General features: G+C 34.5%; 1 protein-coding gene across 4 annotated transcripts in view; it reads right to left on the bottom strand.

Annotated features, from left to right (window-relative positions):
• CFAP54 (cilia and flagella associated protein 54) overlaps positions 1 to 17,126 on the bottom strand; it is a 105,937-nt gene that overhangs the window by 52,967 nt on the left and 35,844 nt on the right. For 2 of the 4 annotated variants that reach the window (XM_051784024.1, XM_051784025.1), the window contains exons 15-25: positions 16,613 to 16,795; positions 15,479 to 15,621; positions 12,792 to 12,939; positions 11,647 to 11,802; positions 9,885 to 10,007; positions 7,696 to 7,839; positions 6,103 to 6,199; positions 3,074 to 3,163; positions 2,292 to 2,418; positions 1,392 to 1,488; positions 297 to 412 (exon numbers count right to left, since the gene is read on the bottom strand). In XM_051784024.1, coding sequence (XP_051639984.1) covers positions 297 to 412; positions 1,392 to 1,488; positions 2,292 to 2,418; positions 3,074 to 3,163; positions 6,103 to 6,199; positions 7,696 to 7,839; positions 9,885 to 10,007; positions 11,647 to 11,802; positions 12,792 to 12,939; positions 15,479 to 15,621; positions 16,613 to 16,795 — 1,424 coding nt within the window. The remainder of the gene's footprint in view (positions 1 to 296; positions 413 to 1,391; positions 1,489 to 2,291; positions 2,419 to 3,073; positions 3,164 to 6,102; positions 6,200 to 7,695; positions 7,840 to 9,884; positions 10,008 to 11,646; positions 11,803 to 12,791; positions 12,940 to 15,478; positions 15,622 to 16,612; positions 16,796 to 17,126) is intronic. The other 2 variants (XM_051784028.1, XM_051784027.1) reach the window with 2 other exon arrangements.

Below are 17,126 nucleotides of genomic sequence, written 5' to 3'. Positions count from 1 at the left end.
TCAGGTAAGCTCCCCAACACAGTTTGAAAAGCATTATAATACGTAGATTAACATAACTTTTCCACCTTGATGAATCAATATGCTAACACAAATGAAATACAATTTTCTGAAACAGAAATGAGAGATTCTGTTTTCTTGAGAGGAAGCCAATTTTATACTAAACTAAAGCAGAAAAGTTAGAGGACTGTGCAGAAATTCATCCCTTTGATATAAAAAAAATTAAATACACAATTGTAAAATAAATTTCAGTCAAAATAATTTTTTTCTGTATATGAACCTGACAACTGTTCATTTACCTTTGTGCTTCTGGAGAACTCATTATATCTGGCTGTTTCTTTAAAAACTCTCTAAGAGTCTGTTCTTTTTTAGCAGTTGATTTCTTCGAAGGTGATGCCTTTGATGCCTTTGGTTTCTTTAAAGAAAGAAGGCATTCTCTTTAAAAAAAATCTTCCACGAAAATCTTAAATGTATTTTAAATACTTATTTATACCTACATTATGAATTATTTGAGGCATACAGCAGTTTGGCTTACACAGGAAGAGAAAAGAACATAAAAAAAAAATCTGGAACTGGTTGTCAAAATAAGACTGCAAAATGAATACTTAAAAATTCCAGAGAGCTTCACAATTTTTCTGGAAAGTACATGTCAAACACCTGACACTAAGAAGCCAGCCAGGTCCTCAAATATTTACTTTCATATACCAGTATTTTCATCACAAAAATAATGATATTTCTTTTCCTAATCTTATAAATTATTATTATTTATTATTATAAATATTGAAACTTTGCAGTGCAAAAACTAAGACAGAAAAATCCTTTCCCTAATATATCAGCATTACAACATTACTAGGTGGGAAGAAAACTCTTCCTCCAAAACAATACAAATCCATTAAGATTATTCTTACCTTCCAATAAAAACAATAATTTATTTTAAAATAATTCTGAACAAAAAGTCTTCACAGTGAAACTAGAATATCTGCACAAGGAGTTAACCATGAACAACTATTCATGAAAAAGCGTATGCACAATATATTGTACAAAAAGGCCTGAGCTGATCTCCTTTTCTTCATGTGAGGGTACTCAAGGCATTTCCTATTAATATTACGGTTTTTTGAAGGGAGGTGAGGAAAGGAAAGTTTCCATTGATTTTTTAATGCATTACTCTGACTCATCTCAAATTCTCACAATCGGTCTTTCAGATAAATCTCATGCCAACTTTTCTTCCTGGTTTTAGGAATCCAGAGGTGAGCTGAGGACTAGAGTTTGTATCCCAAATTTTAGTGATTCTGCATGTCTCTCGTTGAGGGTTTTATGAGACAATTTTTAGAAATTTATTTTTGTGCTTATTGCTGCCCAGGAAAAACACACAACTCCTTAAAAATAAAACTCACTTTTTCAGCTCCTGTAGTGCGTTTGCCTTCTTGCAGAGGGAGAGAACTTGCTTCTTGTGTTGAAATTCCATTACTACATAGAATGATGTCATTCCTCCTGACAAAAAAATATTGTTAAAATCATCATCATCATCATCATTATAATCATCATGTTAAACTCCTTCCATCATGTTAAACTCCTATCTTTGGGAACATAAAGAGCACATGCAATTCCTATTTCATTGGCAGTTTTAAGATCAGTAGACTTTCTTTCCTTCCTTCCCTTCAGAAAATGGGAAGTGCTCACCTTCAAGGTTTATTACAGAAATCTGAATTTGTAAGTAACAACTCTCTCACCTTCCTAACTCCTAGTAAAACAAAACAGTTTCCTTCACTACCCAAATTAGACTACAGAATTCTGCAAAGAATTTCTTCTTGTCCAATTTTTCTGCAGTAAAAGTTGCTCTTTTAACAGCAATTCCTGTTCCCTAAAATATATATCTCCTTTTTGTTGATTATTTTCCATTCAGATTTTAGAAATACCAAGGTGCACTTCTAAAAAAGTTGAAGTTCTTTGGGATCCTTTCAAGTGAGTACCTACAATTTGGTTCCACTTTTCTGTATAGAATTTTTTTTGTGACCCTATAGGTAGGCCCTGATCAGTTTGTTTTTGATTTAAGTCAGCATACTCTTCTAATGGCAAATGCCCATAATATTATGTCTCTATATATAGTCAGGTCACAACACAGTATTTACTGTAGCTATATAATCCTCTGTGTTCACGGAACTTCTGCAGACTAGAAGTCATGGAAATTACTACAGATGGGTCTTCAACCAGGTATAACTTATAGTTGCTGCTGTAACTGTGACTCTGGTGAATGTAAGTAGTAGTTTTTTGCTACTACTGTAATAGAGATCTACCTTTTCAAGTAATCTTGCACATTGTCTGCCCATTCCAGAACGCACTGAAACTTCTCTTCATTCAGAACTTTTTGCAAAAGTTGAACAAAGAACTCAAGAAAACGTGATTGGTTTCTGAATTTAATCACTGCAATAAAGTGACAGATAACACAAGTTTTATATTTACGCTGTAAAAGGATTCTGAATTCAGCTACAAGTACAGCTATGCAAGTCTTAAAGCACATATTTATATCATGTTGCATGCTTATGAAGAAAAGTCATAGTGATACTGAAATCAGAGATACACAATAGCAATTGTTAAGTACTTCCTCTTGTTGGGAATCCAGACTCACAAGCTCAGTCTATTTACACTCTTAGAATGACAAGCTTTCTAGGAACAGAGACTTATGTGAATTCCTCTTCCAGTAAAACAATTAAATGTGGAAATGCGGTACCCCAATTTAAAAAGAACGTTTCATACAAACAGAATTTTTAAAAATTTGGCGCTATTTTATTTTTTTAAAATTAGCTCATTTCTAAGGTTACTAGAAAATAAGCATCATTCAATTTAAAATATTAGTATTTTTAGCCTCAACATCCAAAATTATTTGTTGCATACACTTCTATATGTGACTATATTAAGAACTTCTTATAGGTTATGTTTCACTTCATGTTGTTTATTTGAGAACCAAATGAAGATAACATTTCCAAGAGCTTATTTCAAGCAAAAACAAGACAGCTTTACTGACAACTTTCTAAAGTAAAGAAGCCTTTACAATTAAAATAAACACCAATTATCCTACCTTCTCGATAAGCAAGATCTGATTTCCAACATGAAATTACAGGGTAGAGGAACAAAGGATATTCCTTTCCTGTAAGCTGTGATCCACGAGCTAGATCAATAACCAAATCAAATCCGTTATGATAAGCAGTGATACTGTGCAAAAGAAACTCTACCAGAACCGTAACTGAAGACTAGAAAAATTCTTCTTTAGCACAGAGTTTGCTTTTAAATCTTTCACTGTCATCCAGTGAGAAATTCAAATGCTTGCTTTTTTCTTCTAACAGAAGTAGCTATGCAACTTAAATAATGAAGATAAGACTGATGAACTTCCAGCTACTAGACTAATAAGGAGAATGTCTGGAGTTCACCAGAGGTCTAACAAAGATCCATGCAAATCATATGTAGAGGATAATGTGCAGAAAGAACAGGCCAAAAAATGTATTTAAGGCTATACAGCATGAACTGATCACAAGATGCTACTAGTGACCAGTACTTACATACATGCTCCTCATATGGATAGCATATGTAGGGAAAGGATTTTTTTTCTTAATCTAAATATTTGCATAAATATATGTCTACAAAAATGTTTATATTACATAATATATTTTATATATATAAATGTAAATAATATATACAATATATAGATATAATTAGTATATATAATACATAGGACAATAACTTGGATTCAAGCTTCTGAGAGTTAAATGCAACTGCATTGTCAGCTGATGAGCACCAGAACAATGTTACATGAGCTAGTTGTTATTTTGCCTTGATAAAGAAACATGACCTTCATATTTTGTGCTTAGGCAAGTCCTGTGGTTGAAAAAGATCAATGTAGCAAGTCCCTGAAAAAAGCGAGGTTAAAAGTATTCTCTGGAACAAGTTGTAATAATGGATCAATAGCTACAGCTTCCAGTGATAGCCATTAGTTTAAGTCTGTTGAATGAAAATAATGTCCAATCAAATAGGACAGCCAGCAGGAAAGCAGACTCTTAAAAATTTTCTTCTTAGGACAACTCCCACCGTTTGTTAGTACTGTCTCTTATTTGACAAGTTCAAAAATATATTGCTTCAAATAAGCATTTTCACAAAGAATAATACCTTCCAAAAATGTTTAAATGGAAAAAGATTTGAAATTCCAGAATTTAAATTGTACTGTGTATGAAACATTTTGTTTTTCACTTCTTTTGAAAGAGGCAGAGGCAGCTCTTTTCCATTTTTCTTGTAGATTGTGTTGGTTCCACTTTTAATGATTTCCCATGACAAGTTTTTTTCCAAAATATTTTTAGCAGCATGCCCTACAGGTGTCCACATTGTCCTAAAACATATTTGTAAGGACAGCTGTAAGCTTTGCATAGCCTCAGCAAAAGGCTTCTTCTCAATTTGTATCCTGAAACTTATTGTCAAATACGCTATTTCAGCAACAGAGCAGACTTCAGAGATCAAGTATTTGCCAACTACTGAAAATGTGTTCTTTTCTAACTGATCAGTCCATTAATTTAACTTTCTATTAAGTAACAATGGAACAACTTTTTTTAAGTAATCAATGTAATTTTCAATTAACTAACAAAATTCTTTCATTCTGTAACTTGTTCTGCAGGAATGCAGGCATCAATGTCAGCAGCAAAAATGAAGGATCACTACACTGATGAATGGAATTTTTGCATTGCTCTGTATGCTTTCTCTTCTGAGACAAACGGACATACAGAGATGATGGACGATAACTAGAACATGAGCCATCAGTGTGGTCTTGCAGTAAAGGCCAGTTGCATACTGGGCTATACTAGAAACAGCACAGCCAGCGAGTCAAGGGAAATGACTATTCCCCTCTATTCAGCACTTGTCATACCACATCCAGATGACTGTGTTTGGTTTTGGACACTGTAGTACAAGAACTGACATACCAGAGGAAGTCCAGTGACGGACAACCAAGATGATAAGGAGCTACAGTGCACAACAAAGCAAGACGAGGCTGAGGGAATTCGATTTATTCAGTCTTAAGAAGGGAAGGCTTAGAGCAGTCTACACCTACCTAATGGGGAAAATATAGAATGTGGAGACAGACTATCCTCACTGGTAGCAAAACAAACAATAGAAACAAGCTGGAAATCAGACAGATCCAAACAGATATAAAGAAAAACCTTTCAACCCATAAGGGTGGTCAACTATAGAAACAGGTTGCCCATGAAGGTTGCAAAATATCTTTCTTCAGAGAGATTCAAAACTTGACAAGTCCGAAAGCAACCTGATCTAATTGTACCTCTTTTGACAAGCGGATTGGAATAAATACCTTCCAGAAATCTCTTCCCAGCTAAATTATTCTCCAATTCTATCTAGGCTCCAAGGACTACAAGATGTCATGCAAATATAATGGAAAAAAAATCAGTAGTGGCTCTGAGTGGCTCTTAAGTTCTAACCAAATTTTCTTTATTATTCCTACTTATTAATTCCTCTAACTTTGGTAGAATTATTAGCGTGAAAATTCTTATGCTTAATCCAGACTCTAAGATATTTCAAAGTTGATATACTCATTCCTGAGTTAAAAGGTAGTTATATGCTAGTATACATGCAATTCCTTCACAAAAAGGACAATTTCTGGGAACTTTCTTCAGGAAGTGTTTTCTCTCGTAAAATTTCCTGCAGTGGTCATTGCTACTAGCACTGGTAGAGTACTAAGACATGCTATAAATGTACAGTGGTCTTTGCCACTGCATTTTCTGATTCAGGAAGATAGAGCAAGCCTAAATAACATGGAACCTGATTTACACAGACTGGGAGAACATACATATTTGCAGAATAACCACAAATGAACATTCCTTTGAAAGCAGAAATGAGTGTTCTGGTGAAAATTATGAAAAATATGATTAAAGGTCATTACACACATCACTACCAGGTATAAATAAGATCACTGCCATTATTTTATTATTTTGGTTGATTTATCATGAAAGAGATAAGAAATAGAAGTATTTCTTAGGTAAATATTTTTTACAAATAAAGCATAGAAAACTCCATAGAAAAAGGTAAGAAGTGTGTCAATACTACACCCACCTGGCTCTGTCAGTCTGAGGAGATCTGATTCAAGAGTGCTTAGATTTTCTGTTGCTTTTGCCATTGCAGCTAAATGGGACGCCCTTGAAGGACTGGCCTGAAATATCCAATACTTTGTTATAAAAGCTTAGCTTTAACTTAACTAAAACCAGCATGTCAATAGTGGAATTTAGGTTAGATCTGAAGTCTTCTGAATCTATATCTGATAATTTCATCAATATTCTCTCATTTTGCTTTTGAAGTGAAATAAAAACGGTGTTCATGATTTTTTTTAGTGCAGCATATTTTGCTAAGCAGTCTGTTCAAATATGTTGTTGTCATAGCACCTTAAAAATCTATTTGGTAGTAGAGCAAATCCACTTACTCCCTCAGAGATTAATCAAGAATAAATCATTGCCAGGTTTTTGGTTTGGCAAAACATGCCATTTTCCAGAAAACATAATCTTTTTTAGTTTACTTACTGCCTACAGAAATAAAATCTTCCTTTGGAAAGAAAGTTCATTTTTTTTTTAATTCGGTAAAAATATACTTTTCAGTCAGCCCTACTTGGATGAAGATATTATATTGTTTGTTCCTACGATCTTAGATACCTTTTTCTTTTTTGGTATGAACCTAGAAGCAGCTAACACAAACTCAGCAATAAACAATAGACAAAGTTTTGACCAGTGTTCTACAGAAACTCTTCCCTGTAAGCCAATTGACTTTTTGTCTCTCTTTAATATATCTCCATTTCATGCCCCCACTGCTTCCTTTCTTCCTCTCTCATTTATTCTACTTTCTTACCTCTTTTTCAAATCTCCTCTTCAGTAAAATCTCTTTTAAGATTGTTTTAAAAAAACCAGAACAGTATGGAGAATCAATATTTTACTCTGATTCTCAGTTGCAGGAAATCCTCACAACCTGCTGCATCTCTTTGTAACTGAAGTACTACGGTCTTTGAGGTTGGAAGTTCCTCCTCCCTTGAGATATATTTTTCAGTCCTCACAATTCCTAAGATACTCCTATAGACTCAGTTTCAAGCAGCTTCTACACAAAGTGAAATGCTAAATTTCTACACTATTTGGGGTATTTTTGCTCTTCTTTACTTAAACAATTATTTAATTGTTCTTTTTCTGTCTAATATAGCATTCTTGGAAATTATACGTGAAGATCATTTAGTGATGCTTGTATAAGTATCTGCAGAAGCCTCTTGGCTATGAACAGTAATATTGCTAACCCTTTCCAGTTCAACAAGATCCTGTACACACTGCAATTTTATCCTGATCTTAACAAAGATGGCTACAATTAAATAGAAACCTTTCAGCTGTACTTTGGGAACTTTTATTCTGCAAGGAAACTCTTCTTCCATACAATCACTTCTGAAGTGCCCAGAGAGGTTGTAGACTCTCCATCCCTGGAGGTGTTCAAGACCTGGTTGGATGGGGCCCTGAGCAATCTGCTCATGGCAGGGGCATTGGAACTATATGATCCTTAAGGTCCCTTCCAACCCAAACCATTCTATGATTCTAAAACAAAAAAATTAATAAATCTAGTCTTCAAAATAATACAATATAGCATTTGGAGAAAATAAAAAGTAAAAAACAGAGCAACTACTTTTACTTCTTTGCTAGTGTGTGTTTCTTCAGTTTTCATAGCTCCAGACAAGCAGAGTGAGACTGTTGGTGAGGAATTCAACAATTTTTTCCCATAGTTAATGATAATTACTGCAAGTCCATATTCCTTCCATGAACGTAGTACCTATTAAAGAATCATCTGTTATATATATTTTTGTTTACATAACATGTAATTTTTCATTATTGTCTACTTACAATTGTCAAAATGCATGAATATTAGAAATAGAAATTAATTACTTAATACTCAAGTTTCTTTTAATTAAAAAATGAAGACTATAGACCTGTAAAATAATTGGAATTGCAGATATATTATCTATGTGTTCTACTTCTGTTTAGCCTATCCCTCAGAGAATGGAAGTATCTATTTCTGTGATTGACACTCTCCCTGTTCTCAGGCAGAACTGCTATCAAAAAACATAAAGGGTAACTAAATGATCCTCATTTACCTCTCTGGTATCAAGGGTACATTTTAGAATCCCAACTGTATTAGTGAAAGGAGTGGTGACATTTATTTTTAAGTTACAAAATTTATAAATTAACAGTATAGGGAATGTTTTTAGATGGCTTTATCTTATTGAGATAGAGCTCTAAAGGCCCAAGTGCTTTCTACTATATGCAAGCTAGCTTCAAGTAAGGATGTTTGCCTTTGCAATACTAAATAAGTGTATAGATTACCTTAGCATGAGTACAGTACATGAGCTGACTGTAACTCAAAAGAAAACCATATACCATGATTTAATCAGAAGCATTTGTAATTCACTCATTCTGTTTACTATTCTGTATGCTATTCTGTTGAAACGCTACCTCTAAGGAAAAAAAATCAGCAACATAAGTGACAGTCACTTAGCTGAGGAATCCAACAACAAACAAACACTTTATCAAGGTTTCAAGGTTCCTAACAGGCTTTATTTGCCTTTATAGCATCCACCTGGGTGCCCCTCCCCCAGCCCCCCTGTGGGACCAGGAGCTCCCTCTCAGCTCAAGCCTAAATCTACAGTCCCTGCCAGCTCCTGTGTATGAGGAATGCTGGTCTCCAACTTGGTCCAAGCCATGCCTGGGCCTGGCAATGGATCCACTGGACTGGGCACCCGACCCATGGACCAACTTCTCAGCTTGATCTCAGACTGTTCCTATTCCGATGCATCAGCCTGCTGGGCTACTTTTGATCCTATCTAAACTTACCACACCTTAGCCTGACCTGTGGACTGACTTTCCAGCTTCAGTTCTGACCTGCCTCATCATCACAAACTCACCTGATAATCTGGGCTCCTGGTTGAACCTGACTACTAGGTGCTGCCCTGCCAGCCATAGCATTGCCCTTGGCTCCCAGCCTCACAGCCATGAAATATTTGATTCATACAACTGGGTCTTCTTGCAGAGAATTTTTAGGGTCATTTGATATTGGTCTTGTGAGGTGAGCACAGAGATTTAGCTCCTATAAGACCAGGGTAAAGAATTACCAACACAGGAATCCCTAAACCATTAGCTACAGCTCAGCTTCAGTAGAAGCTCTTAGTTGAGGCATACTCAAAGCTAGAGGAAAGCCGACTTTTTCAGTATCATACATTTATGATGGTGAGTAATTTAACTGTAGCATGTCTCTGTACTTGAGGAAAAAAATCCAGTACCATCTTTCTCCTTATCTCACTAAATAGATTGAGTATCTGAATCATAAATGTCATCTACAGATATATATTATGGTTAAAATTCAAGGTGTTTATATTTCTGCCAGCATGTGAGACAAATAATACAAATTCTCTCATATCAAATTAGCAAATAAACCAGAAATGTTAATCTGATTAAAACTACAAATATGGCTTATTTGCAGTAAGTAGACTTTTAAACTCATATATTACATATAGGCCTTATTGAAAATAGTACTACCTTAAATGTAAAAATACACACGATGACATAAAATATAGATTTGATGTCATGGAGTAATAGCTTCAGTCTATTTTCTGAACAAATTAATACTAAAAAGTCAAAATGTTATTATTATATAAAATGTACTGATACAAACATACTAATAAATATTTGTATACCTTTACTATTTAAGAGTGCTGGTTCTCTAAGATATCATTCTGAAGGCCAGCTTACTAAATCTCGTTTTTTTCTCTAAATGACAAGAGCTGTATCTTGAATTAAGGTCTAAGCACAATAATGCCATACCTTTGCTGTATAAAATGAAGTACAAGCTATCATATGCTGAATACTCTCATAACATCCTTCTTGTCTCCTCTGCAAAATATCACTTGGAATTTCTTGGAGGACAGCCAAGCACTTAATGAGAATCTGTAAATACAAGGGTTAAAACAAAGTTTGGAGTCTGCCACACACTCACAAGCCTGTACCTCTGTACAGTTTATTGTATTTGATGGTGAACTTTAAAAATACTTCGAAATCTAATGGATAGAATCAATGTTAGCTCTAAAAGTGCCAATAATAAAATTTCCATTTAATTTAACGGTGTCAAGATTTCAGTCATAACCCTTCGGAATAAATGACATGTTCACATAAAATCACAGATGTTAAATTTACAGATACATGATAGATATTTTTGCTGATTTAACTAACATAAAATCCAAGAATGCTTAATTCAGTGAGATGACATACTACTCCTACTGGAGGACTGCTTAAAAAGATATCGAAATGGTCAGAATTTCAAATGAAATTAAAATATTTCCTGTATGCTGTAAAAATAAAATACTTCTTTGCACCATTTTTGTCTATCAGATATGAAAAGAACATGTGACTCAATTATTTTCACTTAAATTAGGAAATCTGAAACAGGAGCCATTTCCAGTGGCTAGCTGTTCCTTTAGCAGGTCATGACAGCCAATAACTTCTTAAGAAAGAGGCTACCCCTAATTAAGTAGATTATATTTTTATTCTAAACATTCTTCTAAAAACTTCTCAGGGCCCTCAGTCCTCCAGTAGTTCTCCCCTGAGCATCCCCTCTTGAGACATCCCCTCATATCTTCTGCTCAAGGGCCCAAGAGTCCCAGTTAAACTCAAATACAAGCCTTCAGTCCCTGCTTGAGCTGTGGTATTGGTGTGCTGGTCTTCAGTTCTTTCTCCTGAATAGACCTCAGACTTGTGTTGTAGCCTTGTCTCCAGTCTCTGGCTCCAACTCCTGCAGCTCCTGACTTTTTTGCATGGATGGAGCCCAGGCAAGCCCAATAACTTCACCTCCTCTGGACTGTGAGTGGATCCTCTTACCCATGCCCTGCTCTGTCTGCCATGTCCAGATGCTGCTAGTCTGTGCCTTGCCTGCAGTGCAGTTACCTCATCCTTTCTCACAGAGCAAACATGCTCTTACTGCTGCCCCCTAACAAAGCTACCTAGTTACAGGAGGAAAAAATTGCACCTTTCTACTGTATCCTCGCTGAATCTAAAAAACACATCTGCTGCTTCAGAAATGACAGGAAAGCATTCAGGCACTCTGTTTTCAAAGAGAAGGTGCTTGCCTCCGGAAAGGAGCACATGCCTGAAAACTAAAGACTGCATTAACAAAACATTGAATAGATTTCTTTTTTTAAGAAGAAACTTGTATATGAAACAAACATTCAAAAAAAAAAACCAAACAAAAAACCCCATATACAAATTCCTCAAAATTGCCATCTGCAAATAACATTCAAGTAGAAGTTACATCATAGATTCTGCTATAGTTTAAAATACCAACAAATAACCCTGAAGAAACAATCAATATTCTGCAGTTCCCTTGTTATACCTGAGACCAGAATGTGTGCAGCCTACACTGAACATATATGCACTGGGGACACATAAAACTATTAAAGACTTTTCTTTCATCAGCTATTGAGAACTCGAAGCCTAGATATTTAGCTCTCCCACTCTACTCTCTATTATAAGTTTAATTTGAATCACTGTAACTGCACGGCTTGAGAGCTGCTTTGTCTTAAAATGCTCTCACCTGAACTACTGGCACTGAAGAAATCTTGTGATAAATAAGTGGAGCAAGGAGACCATAACATTGTACAACAGACTGCAGGGTGTAACTTCCATCATTCAACCAGCTGCTAAGTTCAATTGCCACAGTCATTGTTTCACATTCTGCTAATCTAGCAACCTGTAAAAGAAAAACACTTTTTGATTTAAATATGAATTCTGTTGCTTTAAATCATTTGAGAGTGGAAGAAGACAAATGTTACTGCAGTTTCAAAAGCAGCATAAGCAGCAAGATGAAAGTTTAAAAATTAATTTACATTGACACCTGTTAGAAGTGTATTAAAAATGTGATATTATTCATGATTCTAAAGGAAACAATTTCTCTTGATCTAATTGTGCACTCTGAGTTTGCTCATATAATTTACAAAATCTGGTTAACAAACTCAGCCTGTGTGGAGTGGAAATTTCACGTGCGAACCTCTCAGAGTAGGTAAGGGAAGGATAACAATTCCTTCCTATCCCTTCAAGTCATCTGCTGAAGTCCTTGCAAGCATGAGTAGATCCAGTAAAATCACCGAGTAATCAACTGCTTGCATTTTTTACAAGATAAGTACTTCAGAAAAGAAAAGAATAGAACAGGAATGTAACAATACAGAAGGCAAAGCTTGATTATCCAAATAAAAAAGGGTTTTTTTGGTCATTAATATGCCATTATACCATAAAGAAGTCTGAAACAAGGTAGAAGACAATTAGTATATTAAAACCATGAAATCCTGTTAGAAGTTAAATCTTAATTAAAATATATGTATTAAATAGCAGAAATGTTTAAAATTAAAAATTCAAGGTACATCTTAGTAGGACTAAAGTAACAATTATTATATTTCTTTCTTAAATTATAATCTACCACCACTGAAGTCAAGGAAAATTCTTTCTCAGTAGGACCAGTGGGCTTTGGATCAGGCAATAACTGATTCAGAAACCATCATTCCAGCAGGATACAAATAACCAACAGCTTCTAAAGTAGCTCAGAAAGAAAGACCATATAACCCACAGTAAGTGGAGTATTCTGAATATAGGATTAGTAGATTGCAACATCTATCTTGCAATGACAAAATAAAGCTAATCAAAAAGTAAAATCAAATCCAGTGTATTATTTTAAACCACACATACTTGTTCCTTATAAAATATCTCATTGGAAGAGATGGAATCACAGAAGAGTGCTCCTTCCATGACACCAATGTCAGAGACAGCAAATATATTCCTCAGAAAGAGGTACAAGGTAATAGGAGAAGTCTGAGATACAGTTTCAAAACATAACCTACGAAATACAAGAGCAAAAGAACATAAAAGCATGTTAATTGTGATTCAGATCCTCGCATGCCTGAAACCGCATTATACTAAAATGGAGTCTTGAGTTTTAAAATTATGGACCAAAAGGTTTACTACAGCTTCTTCAGAAAATAAGATTTATACGTTAAACTGAAAAAATAGCTTAACATTTCTAAAAAACTAAATAAAAATAATATGACTCCTTTTCAAATTGCTGTCCACTGTCTACTATTCTAAGACAACTTTTCCTTATTTCTCTCATCTAATCCAGTGAAACCTATTTTCAACTTGCTTTGAAAACTTCGGATTCTACAGCTTATTTATTTTTACTGTCTCCTTTTACACGTTAATCTTTTGTATTCTGTCAATGATACATGCAGTTGTGAAGCCCATTACTAAGTATCACTAACAGACTCCTTTACACGAGTGATGTCTTGTATTACAAGTCTCAAAAGAACTTCTTTTCTTCTGCCTACTTTTCTGTCCCATTGTTTTTAGTTGGTTTTTTTCTTCCCTGAGGCTAGGGAGGCATTTGTCCTTGTTATATTTTTTTAATATTTTTGTTACAGTAAAAATCCTATGATTTTGAAGCACAAGAAATAAATTCCTTCTCCCCGATTGCATTTCTTGAAAAAGGCTGAAATTCGAGAAGGAAGATCAAATAGACACATTCACATACTTGACATTACCAAGACATCACCAACAGGGCTTCTGGCTGGAAACGAGGTTTTCTTTCCTTCCAGCTCCCTCTGCTGTTTCTTTAGTTCGTGTGTACTTTCAGGCTAGTCCAATTTCTTAGCTACTAATCAGTAAAACTGAAACTGTCTGATACTGCATGTTAATTGTAAAGAAAAAAAATAATAGGCTTGGATATAACTGTCAGAAAAGCAGTGAAAATCCCTGAAACTGCTTTGCACATCTATTTAAAATTTTCTGTCTTCATTTGATTTATCTGAAAGTAGACTCATTCAAATGTTATCTCTAGAGCTGTGTGTGTTCAAAGAAAAAATAATTGCTTATGAAAAAAATATTAATGAAAAACAAATGCAAAAAACCAGCACAATAATCAGACTTGCATTCCTGCTTTGTTGCCTAGGTCAGGGATAGATTATAAAAAACTACATAATCTTGAAATAGGATGTCTAGTGATTATCTGCCTGCACCAATGCAGTCTGCAGGCTGTCTGTAAATCCCAAATGCTGCCATGGCATGTAACATCAAGACCCTCAGTCAATTTGTATGCTAGTATCAGACACATGGTGGCACTTGAAGGACAGACAGGATATATACCAGTGGTCTGGCTGAGCCTGGAATAACAAGAATACACTTAGACACACTACTTTCTCCCATAACAGGAATCAAAACACACAAAGTCTGTGCTATCTGGTTGCAACCAAACAGCATTGCCATGAGAAAACCAGGGGTTCTGATGCAAGTATATAGAAACAATACAGAGACAAAACTCGCTACATCTCAGAGTAGCTGATTACTGGTTATTCTGTGTGTAAAGCGGAAATGGAATTATTCTGACAAAGCTTAGAGGAAATCTATTTCTTGAAACAAAGATCTTTATTTCTTTAATTCTTGAAACATTCAAGAACTATTAATACACATGCAATAAAGTTGCTTCTTGTCATTACAATTTCAAGACTAAGCCAGTCTGTCAAACTGAAACAGAGATGCTGTGAAACTTTTCTGTACCTCCTCCACAACTTCACCAGAACTTTTCTAATGAAAGAATTAGTTTTAAAAGAATTGCATACAAGTGAAGATGATTATTTGTGTTCGATTCCATTGGATGTTAATTGATTTTCAAAATAATAAATAGTTGACTTACAACTAAAATTATTTTATTACAATATTTCATGTTTATTACGTAACAAAAATATCTTTTATCTGGGAGTAAATTAAGTTTTGATGTATTTTGATTCTGGATCTATTGAATTTCAGTAAATGCAACCACAAAACAACTAGCTGGGCTTTGCCATCATGAAAAACCTGTAATATTACGGTTGAACATTTGAAATTTATTTATAAAAGAATTAACTTTAAATATCTCTTCTAAAGCCCTTTTATTATATGCAAAGGTTATTGGCAAATTATACAGCCACTCCAAAATAAAATTAGCAAGCATTTACCTATTTTGAGTGGTGTTCTTGACAAAATTTTCACAATTTCTTGACTCTACTGCTCTCTTAATCGAAAAATTAATAACCCAGTGCATATTATACATTTTGCATATGAAAATGCATCACACAAAACTAGCACCCACTTTATATGTTTCCCAATTATCTTAAGAAAGCAGTCATTATAAAGAATTAGGTGTGTAAATCTTAGCAGTTCCATAAATAGCAAAAATCCTCTGCTAATTATAAACCACTATATTTTTATAACACATTTCACGCTTCTTTTTTCAGAATGTTTTTCATTTCATAAGCCTTAGCAAAACTGAACAACCTGGAACTCTTTAAAATAAAATATGCATATCTATAATTAACTATTATTTTAATTTTGTTTTCGCCAGTTACCTTTTTTCAGATATAGTCAAATTACTACTTGCAGAAATAACAGCTGCATTGGCAGGCAGTGGAGAAAAATTTAAAACAAAATAATCCCACACTGGTGAAAATGCTTCTCTGGCTAACCTAAAGTTTCCAGTCTGATAGGCTACCTACAAAACAAACAAACAAAACTTAGCAAGTTGACATGTTCATCAAATAACCGTGCCAGATATGATTATAGTATAATGAAGGTTTTAAAACTCCCCCCAACATGAAAAAATACAATTTCTCTAAGAATATTCTGGCATATTTGAATAAAACACATGTAGTAATAATCTGATTCTATTAATATTAATTTGGTTCAGATTTAGCATCAGAGAAAGCAAAAGAGCTTCTTGACTGTGGACCAGGGATCTAACTTCACTTTGTGGAATACTTCACAGGTCTCATGTTGCAGTTTTTGAAAGCATATTATTTCATCTAAGTTTATTTTACTTTCGCTAATAGTGCAGAATGCCCTGCTTCTCTGGATAATGGGATGTAAACGAAGCCAAACAAGTAGGCACAAATTCTTACTCTGGAATATTTTAGGAAATCCTCTAATCATTCCCCACAATCTATCTTTAGGGCTAGACAATTTAATTTTTCTCCATGTTAAATTCTGTTTTAAATATCCTTTATTAAGAACACAGAAAATTATGATGAAGGTCTGAAAGAGTCTTTGTGATCTTCCACAAGACATTACAAAACTAATTTCAATATGAAAATGGTTAGCTTTGATACCTGGTAAGTCCAATCACATTTTTCATGCCATACCTTAATGACTAATAAGATGATTACTAGTACGTGGTCTCAATCACAGAAATGAAAAAATAAACTATGAAAAAGAAGAAAGAAGTTAAATGCAGACTGAAAAACAGAGACAGAGGTAAGAAAACTATCTGAGAGAGTCCTTTACCCTTAACACGGAATTTTCAATAATTATGAATTGAGAATTGAGTTACTCAGATACACTATTTGTTATGCTGAAATTGTGATTTTTGCCTGTCACAAGAAGGTCTTGAGTTTTTACCAGAGGCAGTTCAGTTTTAGAGCTACCAGTAACAACAAGTAATTACAACCAAATTAAATTATGTGTTTATTATCAGACTCAAACCCTACCTGAGTTAGATAGGATCGAGCAGTAGTAGCAGAAAGGGGTGGATAAGCAAGGATTGGCTTGGTCATTTCCCCAATTTCACCAATAAGTTTTCCATCAGAAGAATATGCTGCAACTGCAAATACATATTTCTCATTGGCATCTAAGCCCTGTATTTCCAAGAGGCTCTTCCCATCAGCTGGTATCTACCAATAAAAACATTTTCTAGTTACACCTATTGTACATAGCAAAAACAAATCTCACGTTCTAAACTTTTATTGTTAAGAAAATTATTCAATGATCTTTGATCCAAAGTGCAATCTAGATTGTAATGTTTCCATGTAATACTTGGTTCTTGAAAACAATGAGAAAACAGTGAAATGATATGTTAAAAAAAAGTATCAGTTTTCTCTGGAATGCTGTTGCATACACAGAGCACATAACCTAAGAGAATAGTTAAGTATCAGGAGCTGGACTTTTTCTAAGACACTTTTGTCTATTTGAACATTCACACTGTGATTGTGCATGCTTGCAGTC

This window comes from Manacus candei, unplaced genomic scaffold (genome assembly GCF_025592945.1).
Source record: "Manacus candei isolate 608988 ecotype Guabito, Panama unplaced genomic scaffold, ASM2559294v1 h1tg000018l, whole genome shotgun sequence".
In the NCBI taxonomy this organism is placed as follows: Eukaryota; Metazoa; Chordata; class Aves; order Passeriformes; family Pipridae; genus Manacus; species Manacus candei.
Note: the sequence above shows the minus strand (reverse complement) of the source record. Positions and strands in the feature narration are given on the sequence as shown.